The sequence below is a fragment of the Penicillium cosmopolitanum genome, assembly GCF_028827165.1.
Source record: "Penicillium cosmopolitanum strain IBT 29677 chromosome Unknown utg000005l:1.0-4006212.0:1.0-4009387.0, whole genome shotgun sequence".
Classification (NCBI taxonomy): Eukaryota; Fungi; Ascomycota; class Eurotiomycetes; order Eurotiales; family Aspergillaceae; genus Penicillium; species Penicillium cosmopolitanum.
The window spans coordinates 352,934-373,108 of NW_026622675.1; the positions used below are offsets into that span (position 1 = coordinate 352,934).

A 20,175-nucleotide genomic window follows, 5' to 3' on the forward strand; every position below is an offset into this window, starting at 1 on the left:
TGTAAAGCTCTCACCGACGTTTCTATACGCAGGACCACTACTAATGATTGCGGTAGGCTTAATACTTGTGGATCCTTCAACTGCCGATATCATCGCTGGCACTGGCAGAACGGGAACTAACACCCAGTTCGAAGACATTGGAATTAGAATCCCTCAAGCTCCGAGACGAATCAACACTGAAGACTTTCGCGAATTGCCTACTTATTCTCAATTCCAAGCTTATGGGAGTGCAGATTCAAATTCGAGATGTTCGGATTTGCGAGAAGAATTGATTGGACTTTTCCAAGAAGCACCTCCGGATTGGAATATAGAGGATCCTTGCATTTTATCCCTAGTTTATTATCTTTTCAAACTTGTGGCGGGGGAGTGGATGCTTTATAGCTGGCTAATGGGGAGATATGTCAAGTTCTATGAATACTCATTCCACACAGCCCAGTCAAGAGGAGACCATTTTGAACACGCCGATATTCCCGGGCTTCATCGGTGGCGGCGCCGGAGTCAACAAAGCTTGCACAAATTACGAATGATGAGATATTTTGTAGAAGACTGGGAGAGATGAGCCCGAAGTCTATCTGGCATCAACTCGTAATAGATTTTCAACAGATTTTCAACACCCGGAGGAGCAAATCAACATGCACGCTCGCTCGAGTCATTGAACCCCATGAACACTTCACTGGTGCAACTGATAGACTCGTGTAAATCGATTTCCCAGGCCGAAGACGTCAAGCGCTTAAGCTTCATCGCTCTGGTGTTCATTCCTCTATCCTATGCCACTGGAATTTTCAGCATGGCGGATCAGTATGGCCCGGGTAGTGATCGATTTTGGATCTATTGGGCTACTTCACTGTCCATTGCCGTCGTTGTTGTGTGCATCTCATTTATGACAGACAGTATACCAAAGGCTTTCCGGTTCAGAGGGAATATAGTTTGAAACAATGGGAATCAGTATAATGGAGTTATAATAGTGAATCCGATTTCAATTTCAACTTGTCAATTTTCCCAAATTTGCGGTCTCGAGTCAACCAGGTATAGTTCAAGTCAATATGTACTGTATAGTATACTACTAGTATCACACTATTGAATGCTGCTGCTGCTGTTTACCGGGGAAAGGTGCTTACCTAACCCGGGCTAACCCGGGAGTGGCAGCAGCCAATCAACTGCCGACGAGCGTCCCGTGGTTGGAGTCCACCCGAGTGCCCCCCCCCCTGCCTGCCCGGCCCAACCAAGTCGATCTTTCTCTCTCTCTTCTCCCCCATCGCTTTCCTCCTTCTTTCACATCCTTCGAGACCTATCCCCATCATCTCAATTCACAATGTCTGCTCCTGCTGCTTTCTCCGATATCGCCAAGGCGGCCAACGATGTATGTCATCTCATTTATACTCCCCCAATCCCTCATCCATGCTTCTCCGGAATCCCTCAGCTAATTTCCCTCTCCGGATAGCTCCTTAACAAGGACTTCTACCACGCCAGCCCCGGTTTGTCCCCGCCGCCATAACCTCGCCGATGACGAACCCATTCGACTAACCAGCTCTAGCCAACCTCGAGGTCAAGTCCAAGGCCCCCAACGGTGTCACCTTCACCGTCAAGGGCAAGTCCGCCCACGAGGGCTCCATTGCCGGCCAGGTGAGTTTCTCTCTTCTCTTCTCTTCTGCTGTTCCCACTACAGCCCCACCCTCGCTTTCGCATCGGAAACAGATCGCTAACCCAATGTCCCCCATATAGCTCGAGGCCAAGTACGTCGATGCTCCCACTGGTAAGGGACCCTCCCACTGCAGACCACCCGATCCCAGCGCGCGCGAGCTTCGGCCCATGAGATTCACCTTCTTATGTGGTTCACTCGTGTCGCGCCAGGTGAACTTCTTTGTTTTTTCGAATTCCGCCACGCACACAATCAAGCTAATGTATCGCCCTCGCCCAGGCCTCACTCTGACCCAGGCTTGGACCACCGCCAACGCTCTCGACACCAAGCTTGAGCTCGACAACAACATCGCCAAGGGCCTCAAGGCTGAGATCCTGACCCAGTACCAGCCCGCTAAGCAGTCCAAGGGTGCTAAGCTCAACCTGTACTTCAAGCAGCCCAACCTGCACGCCCGTGCTTTCTTCGACCTGCTGAACGGCCCCACCGCCAACCTCGACGCTGTTCTCGGCCACGAGGGTTTCCTCGTCGGTGCTGAGGGTGGCTACGACGTCAACAAGGCCGCCATCACCAAGTACTCCGCTGCCGTCGGCTACAGCGTTCCCCAGTACTCCGCTGCCATCACCGCCAGCAACAACCTGTCCCTCTTCTCCGCCTCTTACTACCACCGCGTCAACGCTCAGGTCGAGGCCGGCGCCAAGGCTTCCTGGGACTCCAACTCCGGCAACGCCGTCGGCCTCGAGGTCGCCAGCAAGTACCGCCTGGACCCCTCTTCCTTCGCCAAGGTGCGTAGCTTTCTACCCTGCTTAACATTATCCTGAAACCCAAACACTGACAATCCTTCCGCTGTATAGGCCAAGATCAACGACCGTGGTGTTGCCGCTCTCGCCTACAACGTCCTGCTCCGCCCCGGTGTGACCCTCGGCCTCGGTGCCTCTTTCGATACCCAGAACCTGAACCAGGCTGCCCACAAGGTTGGCGCCAGCTTCACCTTCGAGGCTTAAATGTCTTCCATGATCATCATGGTATCCAGCCTAGAGAGCAATCGCTTCCCGGGTAATATCTAATTCTTCGTTCAATCGATTCCCGATCTCATTGGACTGGTAACAGGTGAACGGAGGTTTATGGACTTTCGCAGATAACCTTGAGTGTATGGTAGTCTTGACTCGATAACACTTTGTATATCAAATCTAAATTTCCTTTGTCTGGTGGAATCTTCCCATGTGGACGTGATTGTAGTAGTAGATATTCATTCATGGAACACAGCTCAATTGTGTAGCTGTTGAATAAAAGGCACTCTGATGTCTGCTCTAGTATCACACACGCGACGTTGCTTTTTGATCCTTCGATGTCGGCTCTTCCTATCATACCGAAGCAGAAATCGGTAAGCGTTGGATTGTTCACCCACTAATAGGGAACATAGCATCATAATATGTACAAGCTGATTTCACACTGTCTGAGGTTCCCGACCTCAGACCACCTGGGCATCCATGGATATTCATCTTCAGAGCAACAGAAAGAATCAAAAAGCTTTATAGCTCCACACTCTGCAACAATCACTCCTTCGAATCGGAATCCTTCCTCGATCCCCCACCGGCAGAACCACCCCGAACATACTCCGTCAAACAGATGACGCCAAAGACAATCCCCGTAAACCCAACCAAACTAGCAATATCAAGCCCATACCCGGTCCAGGTCCACTGGCCGACGCAGTCCCAGACCCAGCAGTACCAGCAGCAGCCTCCTCCCGCTCTTTAATAATAGTATGATAAACCTCACTCCTCCTCCTCTCCCCCCTTCTCATATCCTCCGCCCTCTGCGTCCGATAATGAGCCCTCGCATTAAAATGCCGTAACGGATTCCTCCGAATAAAATCAAACGGATCCTCAGGATCAACCTCCCCTCCCCCGTTTATGTTCAGCCGTAAAATCAGCCCACTCATTTCCAGATCCCGCACCACCACCAGCACCACCAGCACCGCCACTACCCCCAAATCCAAACGCACCCTCAAAACCCCCCTCACTCGCCGTCCGCCCAGTCCGCCCATACCCCCCATTCGCATAGAAACTCGGCGGCGGCCCCGTAAACGTTCCCCGCCGTTTACTCAGACCACTGGCAGGTCTTGAACCGGCATAACTACCCCCACTCGAGTGATGTGCATGGGCGCTGTGGCTACTATGACTCCCGGCGGGTGTGGTGGGGTGTCGATGAGCGTGCTGCGTGTGATGAAAGCCATGGTCTCGATCGTAGGATTGGCGCTTCGAGGTGTTTCCTAGGACGTTGTAGGCGGCGCTTAGTCGGGCGAAGCGTTGGCTGGAGGATGGGTCTGAGCGGTTGCGGTCTGGGTGGTGTTTTAGGGAGAGGGCGTAGAATTTTCTATGATGGGGGTTAATTCGGGTTCGAGTTCTTTGTCATTTGTTTGGCGTGGGGAGGATGTGGGTGCTAGTGAGTGGCTTGGTGGACGTACTTCTTTATCTCATCTGCGGTGGCTGTTACGGGTAGACTGAGGGTTTCATAGTGGTTTTGTTCTTTCGCGGGGCGCGAGGCGGTACTTGTGAATGATGCGGTGAATTTGATGAGGTGTGTTATTGAGTTTGGGTGGGGGGGATTGAGAGGTTGTTGCTGTTGGTCGGGGTCGTTTGCGGATTGCTGCGCTGTGGTGGTGGTGCTGATGGGTGCGGAGATGGTGGTGTCGACAGGTTTGGCCGGATGGTGCTAGGTTCGGTTTATGTATTGGGTGAAATATAGATATTGAGGAGCGGAGGGGAGGCATTGCACGGTAATGTGTGTGCAAGGTCGAGCGTTGTTACATTTGAGGGGGTCGTGTGAGAGTTGGAGAAGAAAGGCAGAGGAAAGGCAGAAAGTGGAGCGGAGGTCGGAGTCGGGAGTGTTGGCGGCGATCGGGTGGCGTCATTGCGGGATTGCTTGGGCGGGTGGGTGGCAGTCTTTGTTAGGGCAGTACTGTGAGAGATTTACAGGAGAAATAGAGATTATCTTTGTTTCCCTAGTATTTTTATTATTATTTTTTTTGAAATTTTGACTCAAGTAAATTCTCCCTGAGCTGGGGCATTGCTGGTACCTTAAGGTGGTTCGATTGGGCACATGCACGCTGATGATCAGATTAGATAAAGCCGGCCCTACCCTATGGGTACCCTCTGGAAACCCAACTTGAAGTGGCTTAGGGTTTCCTAGGGCCTAGGGTAGAGCTAGCTCATCTCCAATACTAGTACAGGCTACTCAGACTGCTCGGACTGCGGCCTTCAACCCCACTCATACTGTCATCTCCAATGACGCCACCTACCTAGAACACTCACCGTGATTTGGGAACCCCTCCATCATATCAGAGAACTATCCCAGTAAGTTAGCCTAGAAATCCAAATCTCTAGGTATTTTTAGCTATGTTTACCTGTCGTCTGGCGTCGCTCTTATGAGTGGCCAGGTGAGACCGGAAAATATTGTTCTTTGCAAAAAAGACATTCCTCGATTTAGAATTTCCCATTGATCGTGTGCCCATCGGGTGACCGAACGAGGTGAGATGTATTCACACGCCATGAGAGTTTACCCTGAATGTCTCAATCTGGCTATGCAATCTTCGTGGAAGAAGGCGGGTGGAGGTGCATTTTACAGCCCAGGTTCTACTGTCGATCCACGTGGATAGATACCTACTTTTCTTACCTCAAGGCCTGGAGACAATCGAATGTACTTTTATCTCCGGAGTTAGTAGCCGGAGAAATAACCAGTATACCCCACCTTTCAGCTCCTCTTCCTCTCATGTGTGAATTCGATACATAGAAAGGAGCATTCAATGGTTTATGTCGTGTAACGGTAGCCCGTGGGGCATTTTCCTATTTGATTGGCCCTCAAGCACTTCGTGTCACTCAATGAGGCCACTAGCGCTGATCTTGTGAGCTAGTCCGTCTGGTTGGTCAATATCTCAAGACTCATGAACGAAAAGAACAACAAAAGAAAAAAAAGATTATGTGGAATGCAAAATCCAGATGTTTTACATGTTGGCTAGAGTCTAGCATTGGTGGAAATGTCTTGTGGCTAGCTGCCCTTGCAGCGTCGCCGAAAGCTGCGGGTCTCATTTGTGCTTCAGAGCTTCTGCAGGCTTCTGCAGATTGATTCATGACCAGCCGCCATAAATATCCATGCATCCACTGGCAACAAGGGGGCGCTTCCTCTCAATCTATCCGAGTCTTCAACGAACGCTTTAAATTGCAGACCGATCGTTTTTCTCCTCTAAAAGAGTTCGTCGCATTCTACTACTCACTGTCCTTACCTCACCAGCCCTAGTGCTTTTGGTTTCCCCTGTCCTAGCCCGAGATACTTCCTACATGATTTCATAGGCGGTAGTGCTTTGATCTACACCTCTTTCTCTCTCTTACCAAAATTTCTACATCATCGCAATTCGACGAGAATATGGTGGACTCAACTCCAATATCATACGTCCTACGTAGGCGCGATGAACATGCCTGGCTTTCGGAGCTCCGTTCTTCTCAGAGATTCATTCTAGCGACGGTCGGACTCTCGTTATTTACAGTAAGTTCAATGATAAAATTTATTTTTCTATGGATGCACCCAACTAAGTGGCTTCGGCTCAATAGGTCATTTTTCTTTATGGAATGGTGGGTGAATCTGCGCTCTAGAAATCAACAACCCCGACTCTAATATCTCTGAAGATAATCCCAATTATTCCAGAAGTGCTCGTCACCCGAGCTGAGATTGCGACTGAAAACCGTATGTCCAGGATTATGCTAGTATAAAAAGCCCGCAGAGAGCTGATCTAGAGATAGGTGAATATTGGATCAGTGTGATGCTCATTATTGGAGCAGTCACTTCCTTCGTTTTTGCACCTATTTTTGGTCACCTGGTTATTCAAACAGAAAATATCCAACGGTTTTATCTACTTGGGTTAATATTACTTCTCACTTCCACGCTATTGTTCACCTTCGCCGATTCCCTGCACTTGTACATCCTTGCCGTCGTCCCTCAAGGTGCTTCCATGTCGATGGTGTTCGTGACTGGACTCTCTATCATGGCTGGTTTAACCCCGAAGGAGAAAAAGAGGTATATCTTTGGTTATCTGCATCTTTTTGTGGCGACCGGGCTCATCTTGGGACCCCTTTGTGGGGGAACTATCTACCATTACGCTGGGTACTATGCTGCATTCGGAGTGGTCCTTTTACTACTTGCCATCAACCTCATATTATGCTCCGCAATAATAGACAGACTCACTGAAGCAAATTGGTCAAATGCACCAGAGATTGGCCATGATCCTGAGGTTGAAGATTCAGAGACCCCTGCTTATGGCTCTGACGGAAAGACAGATGCCTCCAGCGAGACACTCAAAATGTGGCATCTGATCCGAGAACCTCGGGTTATGATCTCAGCGACATCTATCCTCGCTTATTTTATTGTCATCGCTGCTCTTCTGAATGTTAGTTGTCACCATGTTACCTGCTTGCAAATTCACTGACCGTAATAGACACTTCCAATCTTTGTGGCAGACCACTTTCAATGGGACTCACTGGGAGCTGGCTGTACAGTTTTACTAGTCACCGTGACTGTCATTCTCGGACCTCTGTTTGGTACCTTAAGCCATTTTTCTATTCACCGTCGTTGTCTTTCGCTAACGCAAGCCCTGGAGGCTTTATAGGGTCGTTTTCTGATCGATTCAGCATACGTACACGTGCAGCCCTCGGCTTTGGGCTCGCCACGCCCTGTTTGATCTGCTTGCGTTTTGTCCAGTGCAACACGATAGAGCACAAGCTAGCTTTCTTCGTGCTTTTATATCTGATTGGTGCTTTCCTCAATGCTGTGAATCCAGCTATCACGGCTGATATGCAAAATGCTCTCTTTGAGCTCGAGGAAAGAAGCCCGGGGACTTGTGACAATAATGATGCTATTGGAAGAATGCACAGTATTCATTACATGGCTCAGTGTGTTGGTTTAATATTGGGACCAGTACTCGGAGGTCTCATTGACCACCGGTTTGGCTGGGGAGCCATGACCATAGTTCTTGGTGCCGTGAGTGCATTCACTGCCCTGGGATTCTGGCTTCCAGGACAAAAAATCAAGCTATTCTCCAAAGATGATATCTTCGAAGAACGAGAGCCACTGCTGAAAAGATCTGAGGTACAGAGCTCCTTTGCCACTTTTGACGAGGAAAGCTCAGGAATCATGCACTACGAGACATTTCCTTCGACTATTTCCTCCAGAAAAAGCCCCGTCAAGGGAAATTCAGCCTCGATTCCATTAGGACATCGGTTCGTGACAGCAGCAGAACGCCCAGACCTCTGGCACCCCACACATTCGGACCCAAACCACGGTATATTTAGCTTTCCACAATGGAGCCAGGGGGCTGTTTTCAAACGTTATTATCGACAGCTGGGAGAGATAGAAGAATTGGCCCGCTACCAAACAATGATTGTCCGAAATTCGGATGAGAGAGTTGTTGCTACCGGTGTATGTACGCCTTTCTTCTGGCCAGAGCTGGCTAGAGCTCCAACTGCCTCACTCTATTCATACGATACTCCTGAATGCGCCTTGACTCTCCCAGATGGAGGCTGGGAGACAATATTGACCAGGGGAGTTCTCCAAGCACGAGCACGACAAGGGGAGCTCCCATCCGAGGAGACTTCGCCTCTCACCGGAGATCAAAAAAAGGATGAGGCGACGGCATGGCTACCGAACCGACCAAATGCTATATCAGGGCTGCTGGTTATTGTGGCAGATAATTACCGAGGCCAAGGCCTTGCTGGCATCCTCTATCAAAATTTCAAATATTTGGCTCGCCAAAACAATCTAAAGGCGTTGGTTATCCCGGTCCGACCGACGCACAAGTCTCAATATCCGCACATTTCATTCGAAGAATACTTTAGTTGGATCCAAGAGGGCCCTTTTCGCCATGGGTTTACATGGCCAAGCTCAAATGCATCCGATCAGCCACTTCCCTTTGACAGGGAGTTTCGAAAGCATATACGAATGGGAGCAAAGGCCGTCAAGCCAGCCATCAGAAGTTTCACCGTGGTCGCCTCTGCCGCGGAATGGCAGCAGCGATTCGGCGATAAGCTGGCCTTGGATGTGTTCATCGATGAAGATGGCAGCCGCTGGCTTCTAGGTGGCAAATTGAATGGGTTGCTGTTGAAGGATGAGAATCAGGCTACTCCTTTGCGATGGGATGCGAAGCGTCAAGTTGGTATTTACTCGGAGACAAATATGTGGATGTGGCACCCGCTGTAATCGTGAGCGCGGAAATTTCAAATTCAATACATTTGTGCTATCCTTTTCGCTTGCTACAATATTTTCTCGACCTTGAGTGAATATGCATATAGTATTCCAGTATTGCTATATTCTGCGGCAAGATCCTCTTACTACCTGGTGTCCAACCAAGCCCATACATGAAAAATCTCCCCTCTGGTTTGCACTGCTTTACAAGCTTGCTGATCAGGTTTATTCAACGACCTTGATGCAAACCTTGCCAATGTGTGTTCCAGATGTTAGATACTCAAAGGCCTTGATGGTTTCCTCCTGGGAGAAGCCAAACTCCTTCTCGACAGGCAAACGAAGGCCTTTGCGGGCAACAAAGCGGACAACCTCCTGTAAAAGCTGCGTAGATCCAACGATAACACCGCGAATCACGGCTCCCTTGGCAAGAGCTAGACTCGCGACATCAGGCATCTCCTTTGCTTGGGAAAGGAACCCAATGACTGAGACATTGCCGCCCATTTTCACAGAGTTGATACTCTCGGCGATAGTTCCGGAACCGCCATTTTCGAATACATAGTCGACACCTTCCCCGTTGGTCAGTCTCAAGGCCTCTTTGGACCATTCGGGATGAGTTTTGTAGTTGATGGTATAGTCTGCACCGAAATTTTCTTTGACGAATGCGAGCTTGTCATCGCTGGAGGAAGTCACAATAGTGATTGCTCCAGCAGCCTTGGCTAGGATCAATCCAGTGATGGAAACGCCACCAGTTCCTAACGGCAGAACGGTCGTTAAAACATATAACTCATTTAAAAAGATTTCCGGCTTCACCACATACCTTGAAATAGCACAATTTGTCCCGGCTTCAGTGGGGTAAGGGCGTAGAGGGCATTCCATGCAGTCACACCAGTGCACACCAGAGTGGACCACTCCGAGAAGCTCTGGGGTGAGTCCTTGGGGACTTGGACCACGGAAGTAACGGGGACCGTAATGTATTCTCGAAGGACACCATCGACTGGTGCACCATGGCCGTTGTTCCAATCCATTTGCTGGCCATAGAGATTGGTAGGATCGAAGGTAGTGATAACATGATCATCCTTTGAGACATTCTTGACGCCTTCGCCAACCTCAACGATAACACCGGCAGCATCAGAACATGGAACAACGTTGTCCTTGACAGGGAACGGGTATAGCGAGAGAGCGACACCGACATCCCGGTAGTTCAACGACACGGAATGAACCTTGATTAAAACTTCGTGCTTGGCTGGAACTGGGATGGGTTCCTGGAAAGCCCTGAAGTTTTGGATCGAGTTCCGCTCACCGGGGAGACGAATAACAGTTTGCTGCGACATAGTGCGTAAAGATTTGATTGATTCTTTGAGAATGAATGATTGAGAATAATGGAGCGATTTGCTTTTGGTTTATATAGTATCTTCCAAGTTGCCCAGTGGACTCGAATAGTGGACTCCTCTAGGTCAATTTTGTTCCGTGCTTAATAAACTTGTAGAAGGACCCGTAAGGCAAGGATAACGTCATTAATGCAATGCAAATTTGGGTTTCATACGCAAGAAAGCGCAGTCTATCCCTAGTTGCTGCTATATGGCGGTTCAAATTTTGAGGGTGATCGAATCAAACAGCTCGATCTCCGACACGACGTGGAGAATCAATTCGCGCTATGTGGGGGAATATCCCCAAATCCCCAAATGGACCCACTTCCCCAACACACCCATGAATATAAATCATCTTTTTATACTAGGCCATGTCAGTACTTCATACGGATTAGAAAGATGGGTGGATCCCGGAGAGATGTGCTGCTTGGTAATTTGAGATCTTTTCGGTACGAATAGTCATGGAATTAGAAATCTCTTAACTTCGGCTACATTCAGATTGTGCAGCGGGACAAAAAGGCTCCGACGGGTGAACAACCAGGAGTCAGACTTGTCCCTGAGAACTCAGTGTTTATTTTCTAAAAGAAATTGGAATCTGATAAAATAATATTTCATTTCGAAATTGATATGTCTTTTACTTTCTTCTATATGCAACTAGTGTCTCCCCTATCATTTTTATGAAAGGAAATGGGGAATTGCCTAGCATTATGTGTGACCAAATTGCGATGGTCTGATCTGGTAACAGGAAGGGCCCCGTGTTACCCTCAAAAGAGGAGTCATTAACAGACGATAGGCCCTCATGAACAACCTCTTGGATCCACTGTATTAGTCGGATTTCATGATCTAGAAAATATAAGTATCTGACTTATCCAAAAGGGAGTTGAGGATGGGAAAGGGATGAAGAACCTGTCAAAGGGCATTCCTGCCTGGTGCCCTGGACATGATATAGCCATTTCTCAAGAAACACGCAGGACTCGAGGCCGCAGAGAGTCGCCTCAATGCTCCAAAGCACAGCTTGATTATGTTTGAAATACTGAACACCAAGGTTGACCAACGTGGCAAGGAAATTTGTTGCGTGATAGGCGGATAAGAGGGAACTCCATTTGCGGTCCACTTTCAAAGATGTTTGAAGTGATTCCGCGATTTCGGTGGGTGCCCAGGAGAATATACTTCTTGATTTCGAAACACCGGAGCAATTTCGAACGTAGGCAAGGCTGAGAAGGGCACTAGATTTGAATGGCAGAGGGCCATTGGGATCCAGAGGCTCGAGGTTTGATTCTGGTGTTTGTTGCCAGCATGAGGTCCATCTACGCAGCGCATTCCTAGCAAATTTAAGTCATATTAGCGCAAACTCTTTGAAAAGAGCAATGAAGGTTTATTAGTGTGACAGACTTACTCAAAGATCTCCTCATAATCCTCTGATGAGGCCAATGACAAGGTACCAGATATAGAGCGTCGAGTCGAAACAATGATTTGCAAGAGTCCATGAATCAAGACATAATTTGCGACGGGTGAATTGCCGTGAGTCGATCGGTAATCTGCAGATAACAGGGCGTCCAAAGTATCACGAAACAATCCTTGTTCATTTGGAGTGCTCTGTCGCAGTAAATTCCAGGTGACTGCATCTGGCGCAGTCCACTCTGGACAAGAGCATGGCAGCTTCAGGTTGATTTCATCACACAAAACGCTAGGTGGCGTATCATTGGCAATGTTTTGAATTCCGAGGAAACAGAATGCGAAGAATTTTGTCCGTCGTGCTGATTCTTCTTGTGTCCATTTTTCCCAGCTACAGCCTTCCGTTCCTTCCGAAGCTTCGTCTAGCCCGCTCAACCGTAGGGACTGAGAAAGAAGGCTTTGTAGAATGCAGGCCTCCGTTCTCAGGCTTGCGTCACTTTGCCATGTCGCAAACTGGGCGAGGCAAAGTAAGCAGCCCAGCTGGTCGATTGGCTCGAAGCTCGACGTGCTTCTCTCTGATGAAGACTGGTCACCATTAGAACCCATCCTTCTCTGTTGACTATCAAATAGCAACGCCTTGGAGAAATGGAAGAGCTGTCTTGCCGAAGTGGTCTCAAATCTGTCCTGTGCCCCCACTGTCATCATAGCCAAGCAAAGCTCTGGCGAGCATGCTTCGAGCTTGAATGTTGGGGAGTGCGTGAACGGGCAGTGAGGATAAAATCCAGTAAAGTACCCAGCCAGGAAGCGAGTTAATGCATTGGCTGAAGGTAAAATCGGATTTGGAAACTCTTTTTTCTACCCTTCTTAATGACAGGAGTAACCTAGATCGATCTGAGATTGTAACGTTTGGGCATGCAAAATGTGGAACAATTTGAGTGGCTTTAAAATGTCAGCTTCGAGTCTTCAAATTAATTTCCAGGGCGAAGATTAGGGATGCTTACCTAGTGACAGCTGGGGAGATGGGAATATGGTAGGACACTCAACTACAGGAGGTCCATCTTGTTCTGTTGGAGGACTTCTTGAAGGAGCATTCAGTGAAGGAGAGGAGACACTGGCTTATATTAGCTGTCTGTTATATTAAAACGGAGATCACATCGGTCTTTCTTTGTATCGATGAACGGGAGCGATAAACTTACGGAAAAGAGTCAAGATGTGTGCTAGAGTTCAAGGAAGGAGGAGTTTGGTAAGCGGAAAGATCGGCATGATAATGAGATTCCTTCCCATGCCCGATAGTATGTCCATCAATCGAATGCGGTGGGTTACTGTGATCTGAGACGACGAAAAGTTGAGCACCATTCACGGTCTGTGCAAGTGGGTCATTAAGCCTGTCCAAGTGACATGAGACACGCTCGTGGCGACGTAAAAGATCACGACGAGAAAATGAAGCACCGCAATAACAGGAAAACGGCTTTTCATTGGTGTCTAAATTGCATGAATTAGTGCTACTACCATGCACCATGGTTGAATACATACGTCGTCTCGTGTGCCGTTGCAAGTGTTCTAATCTCCGAAAGGACCTCTGACAATACGGACAGCTGAATTCCCTCCCAACGTCTGAGCTACTTGCTTGGGCAGCTGACATCACAAAGCCAGACCTATGTGTTGGTAATCGTGAAAAATCCGAACCGATGTGAAAAAGACGACTCACAAATCAAGGGACGTCAAAAATGCGGGCATGACGCCCTGTGATTCTTAGTCAACTCGTGGCTGACAAATCACATTATAACCACCACGCAACAATTTCTAGAGAAAACATAACAAGTTAAAGATTTAATTGCTACCTGAGGGTATTCAGGCCAGAGCTCTCCAGGGTTTGCGACATTCTGTTTAGGTTGAGGAAAGCATATCTCTCTTTCTCCCGAAAAACCGGCGTACTTGCCACAAGGCCAACACATACATCTCTATGCCATCGTCATTTGCTTGGCTCTGGTGCGCCTAATTCACAATCCGGGCCGCGCCCTGGTTATCGTGCTTGACTTTAAGTTTGAGGCCACCATGCCACAATTCTAGACAAATATCAAAACGGGGCTTATGCGTGTTTTTGAACCGAAGAGAATAGAAAATAATCAATTAATCTGTCATGGTGTCCAAAATAGAGGAATTCGGATCTGCTAGTATTAAATGATCACCCTTGGCCAAGTGCCTTCAGCTTCGTGAATGGACCTAGATCCCATATGGAGAGGCAAGTAAACACAAATACAGACACAGACACGGCATGTGGTATGTTATAGCTTTCAACATCGAGGTTGAAATTCAGCTTCATAGTGCATATTTCATTTCCCCGTAGCTCTCGGAAATAAAATGCACAGTAATCATTTCGCGGCTAAAAACAAATTTAAGGCCAGCCCTGGCCATAGGGCGTCCGGGGCAGGCCGCAGCAGCCCCTTCCCTATTGGATGGGTCTTAGATCTCTTGTTGTCTTTCGCCACTTCTTTTAGACCGCATGTTTGGGCATCCCATCAAGATGGAACTACGTATGATGGTTGTCTGTTTGCTTCCTGCTGCGGTCTAGGCCTCCAACAAAGCCCAGCATCACCGGCTCAATGAAACTCTCGGAATATTTAAATATCGCCAATATTCCCGCTCAAGATGAGTATTCCATTCACACCTACAAGACCCAAAGTCCCCAGCAAACTCCAAAATTTCAAAGTTCAAATCACAACTACCTACCTAATCAAACGAAATCATGCACGCCACTCAAGCTATTCTGGCCACTTTCCTGGCTGCATCTGCTGCCTTCGCTGCTCCATTCACCCCTACTCCTACCGCTAGCGCCACTTCCACTTCCGCTTCTGTTTCCACAGCATCCTCCAACTCTGACTGGACCATCCAGGGCCTTGTCCGGGAATGCACCGACGATGACAGCTCTTGTACATGGACTTTCGGTATCTTTGACGGTGCCGAAACTACTGAGTGTACCTACATCGTGAATGGTCCTGATGTCAGTGGAGGCCCTACTCAGTGTGGCGACTTCACAATTACCAGCAACTACGTTATTGGAACCCCTCCATGGACGCAAATATCTGTTGTGCGAGATGGGTTGATCATTTACCCTGCCTACGACGACAATGTCCTCGCCAATCCCCCAGTTGCCGACTTCACTCAGGCTCCCCAGCCTGTTTGGACTCCTTAGAGCGACGAATGAGTAAGAGAGGCAGTCGGAAATAGATCAACTTGCGGCAGCGACTAAAGAAGACATGGCCTTCTCCTGGTGCTCATTTGACGATCAAATTTGCATATGTTCTATTACTAAGACTTGGTTTCCTATTGAAGGGAGCCACGGTTTATGCTATTTCTGGTGAATTAGAGTCTAATAAATCTTGCGCTTTTCATTTGGTATCAAACATTTTGCCAAAAACATATCATTAGTAGGCTTCCTGTAGTATCGCCAATGTTTCTCTTCAAAGATCTTCCAAGGCGCTCAGAATCGGGCCGACTGATAGGCTCAGCTCGGTTTCTCTTTTCGGTGTCTGCTCCGGCAACTTCCTACACGATGGATGGATGATAAACAGAAACTCCAAGTTATACCATCGCCACCTTAACCACTAATTTCCATTCTTCATCCTTCTCGCTTTCCCGCTTTTCTTTGGCCGCCTAGGAATTCGAAGATATCCCAATTCGTCGTGTTCTGATCAGTATCATATCTTTCTGTGACGACTCAATCATCCAAGTGGGTCCATTCTTATCCCGAAACGCTAGCTAACAGCATTGACGATCTATGTATGTGTGATTGGAACAATCGGCGTCAAATACCCAATGAATAAAGATTGCATGAAAAATGTCCGAGTGTGAAACAAGAATTTGGACCGGACCAAGCTAAAACTGCTCATGACCCTATGTCGAAGGGTACCATTCCGGCATGTCGATCGTCATGTAGCCCGTGGTGACTAATCGGGATAACGACTGGATAACTATAAGGCTCCTTCAAATCGGAGTAAATCTGAAATTCATATATCTGGCTACCCCGTATTACAATCGCCGTTTGAGCATATCTCAGAAATGATGAATTTCCTGAGAACAGCTAAATCAATGAAAATTCTTGTACCCTTGTTTTTCTCTAGGAGATTGTCTATATTTGGTGCTTGTATTATAGATTTTAAATTACTCAACATTGAATTTAGAAATGACAAGCTTTCTCCCGCGATTGACTACAGTATAGGGCGGACGTCACAAAATTACGTATGTGCCCCTTAAGACACATCCACCGTTGCGAGCAACTTTTATCGACGGTCCGCACCTTCGAATACCTTATTATTGTCCCATGTCTCCCAATAATATTCAGAGAGTTGACTCAAACGATTTAAACACAATGATTCTCACTCGCGGTTTTCTCGGTGCCCTGTTTTCCTCGTCGGCACTGGGTCAAGTTCATCATTTTTACTCCGGAGTTTTCACCGGAAGTTCATTGTATGGAGTTGAATTCAACGAGGCGTCTTCTCAGTTGAGCTTCATTTACAATGGAACTCTTGATATCTCAAGTTCCAAGTGGATAGCCACGGATGTCAGTCTCGTGGTGAAACGACATCACTCCTACTCACTGCGCCATGAACTTGAATATACTAACATTTAATGACAGAAGAGCAACAGAAACATCTACATTGCAAACGACAATACCTACGAAAGTTATGGGATTGGTCGGGCTATTCGCTAGCCCACAGGGGAAATGTTTCAATCTCAGAAAAATGTTTGAAATAATCGCAAGACTCGATCTTTGTGCAAGCGCTAACTCTCACAGGCAACAATGTCAATTATATCGTTGCATCAAATGCTGAGCCATTCACTGTTTTTGGTGCACCCTATTCAACGGGCTGTCCTGGGCAGGTCATCAAAGTTGGTTCTTCCGGAACTTTGGAATCACTGGCAGCCAATATCACATACAGCAGCGACTCCGGGATCCATGGACTGGCACTCAGCAGTGATAACCGGTTTATTTATTCTGGCGATGACATGGGAAGTTCTATCTGGACCCATTCATACGATGAAGAAACCACCAGTGTTTCAAAGCTTCAACGACTAAATGTGACCGGAAACCCAAGGCACCTTGCGGTGTCGCCGCAGGGATCATTCATCTACGTGATTCTCGAGCAAAACAATCAGCTTGCTGTTTTCAACCGTGATAAAACAACGGGCCTTATCAGTGGAAGAAATAAGACATTCTCCCTTCTTCCCTCCGGTAAAACCACCAATCCCTTAAACCAGACAAGTTTGTTCGAATGCTCATTGTTTTCAATCTCCAATCCAGGCTACTCCAACAGCTCCCTCTACTGGTCTGATGAAGTCATGTTCTCCGTCCCGCAGGAAAAAGGGAAGTACCCCAAATATTTGTTCGCCACTGTCCGTTCCAGAACATCAACCGACCCCGGGTTCGTGGCTGCATACTCGCTTGATAGCACCACAGGCACTATCAGTGATTTCTTGTTCATAGTTCCCACAACGGGATCTGGCGGTGCGTCCAATTCCATAACTCCTGCAATTTTCTCTGAGGAGTTTTTCGCGATCGCGGATGCACAGGGGAACTTTATTGAAGTTTGGAAACTGGGAGAAGGTGCTACTACAGCTACGGTTGTGGCCCATCTAGATGTTTCCGATAGCCCTGCTAATTTAGTTTGGGTTGATTGAGGCCGTTCATTGTCTTGGGAATATGCAAGAATTTCCTTGTTGCTAAACTATACCTGAGAATCATCTGTTAATAGTCTATTAGATTCGGCTATTTTGGTTTTGTCCTTGGTCTCAATAGAATGAAAGCGAGAGTAACTGTGTTCTGTGATTTCTGATGGATACGAAGGAATAAACGAATCTTAGAAAGTATGAGAAGCAACAAAGATAGTAAATGTCGAGCAAGTATTGGTAATGGAGAATCGGTGCTTGCAGGGATGAAGCGAGCTACTAGTCACTTTCGGGAGCCCCTCTTATCAATGCCTCTAAATTATTGTTCGTCTTCTGCCGTATTCCAAGAAGCTCATTATCAACCTCTTGGAATTCCCCTCCATACCCTTCTGCGAAGACCGGCCGGCGAAAAAATCCCAAAGAGGATACAAGATCAAACAATCCATTCGCATAATTCCCATGCGCGCTGGCCTCCATTTCAGCCGTACTCACACTTTTGGGGATCCAAGTTCGTTCTGGGTTGACCCCTTGAGCGATTTTCAGAATCTCTTTCTGGGTTGTCACGAGACCTTGGACAAAAACAGCCCGATTTTTGGTATCCTCCAAGTGACATAAAACCTCGGCCACGGCCTTTCCGATCGTGGATAAGGTAGTTGTGCCGAAAGGCCTGTCTCCACCGTCATACAGAGGTGTTTCCCCTCCCTTCAGGTTCAGAAAGAAACCAGTGGCAAGATTCCAACCCAAAAAGAGTCCATTGCGGATCAAACTGAATGTGAAATTTGGATTTCCTTCTGTTGTTTGTCGAAGGACGTCGCACAATTTGACCTTGGAGTGATATACTGGTAAGGCAGCGGCTTTCGGATTGCCAATGTTCGCACTGAACTCAGATGGAATAAGTCTGCGCACTCCAGCTTTCACTGCCGCCTCTACCAGTGGAAGTTGCGTATCCATTGCATTAGTCGTCAGGGCAGATACCACGGTATCTTGGGCTGCCAAAGCCGCAGTCAAGTCCGGCACCGAGTCGTAGTCCACCGTACAACTTCGACAGATTCTGGGAACTGAGACTCAGATGAATGACGCGCGAGAACGGTGACACGAAATTGTTTGCTTCCGATAAGAGCTTGCAAGATTGAGGATCCCAGTGTGCCAGAGGCCTGGACAGGAACTATAAGCAAGAACCACGCAGGTATAAGAATCGAATTCACGCACCCCTGCGATAGCAACGTTGCTGATGACTTCCATTGCCAGATGATAGATATTATTGAGTTGAAGATGAAAAGGAATTCTATGGTATTTGGCGATGAGCTGTACTTTATAAAGCAAGAGAAACAAATAACACAGTAAATCTGCCTCGGGGTAAATGGATATGCGGGGTGCGGGTGCAGATGCGGGTGCGGAGGCTAATCCAAATTAGGCCTCATGCAACAATGCTACAGAGACATCACTCTTCCACTCTTTCACGCCTCCACACAACTTGAATTATTTAAGGATTAGCCGCCGCATCTGCACCTGCACTCGCATGGACTGCTGCTCTTCGTACTTTAGCCCTGCTAGTTGCGCACCCGAAAGCCTTTGCAATAATGCCAGCTGATCGTACATGCCTTTGCTGTCGCAAACAAAAACGGAGATGTGACAAGATTCTCCCCCACTGTACTTTATGTCGAAGGTACGATACCAGATTCTGAGCCTACAAAAGATGCATAATAATGAATCAAGACTGAATAAGCGCTGTGTATATGGAGCTCCGGCGGCGGCCCCTCGCCTGCTGCCTGTGCCAGACTGGTCCGAATTAACGCCCATCAATTTGTGTCACACTCTAGAAAATCAGGTTTCCTCAATCATTGGCGATGGACTGCGGCTGGAGGAGGCTACTGCTCTTTATTTCCGAACGGTACACAGTTGGCTCCCTATCCTGTCTGAGGCCAGGTATAAGGCCCAGTTGGCCAGTGTGCGTGTCAAGATTGGGGCTACCCCAGCCGACTTTAGTCTTTTGACCCTTTGCATGTCTTTGGTATGTAAAGAACCTGTAGCAACAGTCATTACTTAATCGACTCGATCGCTCTATGCTTCATTGAAGGGTTTCGTGACTCTCTTCGAAACAATGGGCACGAAGTCATTGGAAACGCTACAGAGTCGAATTCTCTTAACAATCTTTGAGATCGGACATGCATTTTATCCGTCTTCGTATATCTCCGCCGCAGCCAATATACGCGCTGCAGTCAGCCTTGGTATTGGCCCTTTATGGGAGGATTCTCATACGGTCTACCATGACCCACAGAAAGCTCAGGAGGCCCAAAACGCGTGGTACGCAATATTGATAATGGACAGGTGGGAAGTCACCATTGACTTAAACAGGCTTTAGAATCAATTATGCTGAAACAAGATTGCATGGTAGCTATGTCTCGCTAGAAAGTGGCCAGGCACCAGTGCTCATCGAGCCCGTATGGTAAGTCCCCTTGCAAGTATTTAACATGAATTTTCATAATTTCATCTGAAAATTCAAAGAAGCTGAGTATTAACCTGGAATAAGGCGCACCAAGACCTTGCCGATGTGGAGCAGAATGCATTCACCAAATTATCCCGCGCATCCCAGCTCCTGTACAATTCAGAAAATTGTGACATACCGACGAGCACCAACCTTAAAGCTCACTCCCATTCCATACTTGAAGGATATACCATCGGTACGATTTTGACAGAAAAGGGGGCATCCTTCCCAATAATTCGTGTAACATCGTTTTGAGATTGTGGCCAAAGGTGCAAGACCACACTGAAATCTGGAACGCGAATATCCATGAGTGGATCCAAACACAAGGCGAAAATTTCATCGGTGATCCAAAAACTAGCTTCGGGTCGAGGACATTTGCCCTCGATATGATCTAA

General features: G+C 47.7%; 10 protein-coding genes across 10 annotated transcripts; 5 read left to right on the plus strand and 5 right to left on the minus strand.

Annotated features, from left to right (window-relative positions):
* Positions 1 to 1,312: 1,312 nt before the first annotated feature.
* Positions 1,313 to 2,640, plus strand: N7509_003146 (porin; the record flags this gene model as incomplete). The annotated part of the gene is made up of 6 exons (XM_056627783.1): positions 1,313 to 1,360; positions 1,442 to 1,475; positions 1,535 to 1,623; positions 1,723 to 1,753; positions 1,919 to 2,421; positions 2,491 to 2,640. 6 exons carry the CDS (start codon positions 1,313 to 1,315, stop codon positions 2,638 to 2,640), a joined length of 855 nt encoding a protein of 284 aa, XP_056490517.1.
* Positions 2,641 to 3,528: 888 nt separating this feature from the next.
* Positions 3,529 to 5,135, minus strand: N7509_003147 (uncharacterized protein; the record flags this gene model as incomplete). The annotated part of the gene is made up of 5 exons (XM_056627784.1): positions 3,529 to 4,012; positions 4,104 to 4,351; positions 4,778 to 4,824; positions 4,951 to 4,984; positions 5,043 to 5,135. 5 exons carry the CDS (start codon positions 5,133 to 5,135, stop codon positions 3,529 to 3,531), a joined length of 906 nt encoding a protein of 301 aa, XP_056490518.1.
* A 1,512-nt stretch (positions 5,136 to 6,647) lies between these two features.
* On the plus strand, positions 6,648 to 8,881 carry N7509_003148 (uncharacterized protein; the record flags this gene model as incomplete). The annotated part of the gene is made up of 3 exons (XM_056627785.1): positions 6,648 to 7,076; positions 7,125 to 7,227; positions 7,335 to 8,881. 3 exons carry the CDS (start codon positions 6,648 to 6,650, stop codon positions 8,879 to 8,881), a joined length of 2,079 nt encoding a protein of 692 aa, XP_056490519.1.
* Positions 8,882 to 9,091: 210 nt separating this feature from the next.
* Positions 9,092 to 10,197, minus strand: N7509_003149 (zinc-dependent alcohol dehydrogenase family protein; the record flags this gene model as incomplete). The annotated part of the gene is made up of 2 exons (XM_056627786.1): positions 9,092 to 9,618; positions 9,684 to 10,197. 2 exons carry the CDS (start codon positions 10,195 to 10,197, stop codon positions 9,092 to 9,094), a joined length of 1,041 nt encoding a protein of 346 aa, XP_056490520.1.
* Positions 10,198 to 11,098: 901 nt separating this feature from the next.
* Positions 11,099 to 12,447, minus strand: N7509_003150 (uncharacterized protein; the record flags this gene model as incomplete). The annotated part of the gene is made up of 2 exons (XM_056627787.1): positions 11,099 to 11,555; positions 11,669 to 12,447. Coding segments are annotated over 2 exons (1,236 nt in total), but the record flags the coding sequence as incomplete, so codon positions are not given.
* A 1,927-nt stretch (positions 12,448 to 14,374) lies between these two features.
* On the plus strand, positions 14,375 to 14,821 carry N7509_003151 (uncharacterized protein; the record flags this gene model as incomplete). Its single annotated transcript, XM_056627788.1, has 1 exon — positions 14,375 to 14,821. The coding sequence occupies one exon, from the start codon at positions 14,375 to 14,377 to the stop codon at positions 14,819 to 14,821; it is 447 nt and encodes a 148-aa protein (XP_056490522.1).
* A 1,176-nt stretch (positions 14,822 to 15,997) lies between these two features.
* On the plus strand, positions 15,998 to 17,307 carry N7509_003152 (uncharacterized protein; the record flags this gene model as incomplete). Its single annotated transcript, XM_056627789.1, has 3 exons — positions 15,998 to 16,189; positions 16,265 to 16,322; positions 16,424 to 17,307. The coding sequence occupies 3 exons, from the start codon at positions 15,998 to 16,000 to the stop codon at positions 17,305 to 17,307; spliced, it is 1,134 nt and encodes a 377-aa protein (XP_056490523.1).
* Positions 17,308 to 17,574: 267 nt separating this feature from the next.
* Positions 17,575 to 18,246, minus strand: N7509_003153 (uncharacterized protein; the record flags this gene model as incomplete). Its single annotated transcript, XM_056627790.1, has 1 exon — positions 17,575 to 18,246. One exon carries the CDS (start codon positions 18,244 to 18,246, stop codon positions 17,575 to 17,577), a length of 672 nt encoding a protein of 223 aa, XP_056490524.1.
* Positions 18,247 to 18,250: 4 nt separating this feature from the next.
* N7509_003154 (uncharacterized protein) lies at positions 18,251 to 18,537 on the minus strand (the record flags this gene model as incomplete). The annotated part of the gene is made up of 2 exons (XM_056627791.1): positions 18,251 to 18,460; positions 18,505 to 18,537. 2 exons carry the CDS (start codon positions 18,535 to 18,537, stop codon positions 18,251 to 18,253), a joined length of 243 nt encoding a protein of 80 aa, XP_056490525.1.
* Positions 18,538 to 18,875: 338 nt separating this feature from the next.
* On the plus strand, positions 18,876 to 20,035 carry N7509_003155 (uncharacterized protein; the record flags this gene model as incomplete). Its single annotated transcript, XM_056627792.1, has 5 exons — positions 18,876 to 18,961; positions 19,012 to 19,306; positions 19,373 to 19,623; positions 19,658 to 19,736; positions 19,826 to 20,035. 5 exons carry the CDS (start codon positions 18,876 to 18,878, stop codon positions 20,033 to 20,035), a joined length of 921 nt encoding a protein of 306 aa, XP_056490526.1.
* Between the last annotated feature and the right edge of the window lie 140 nt (positions 20,036 to 20,175).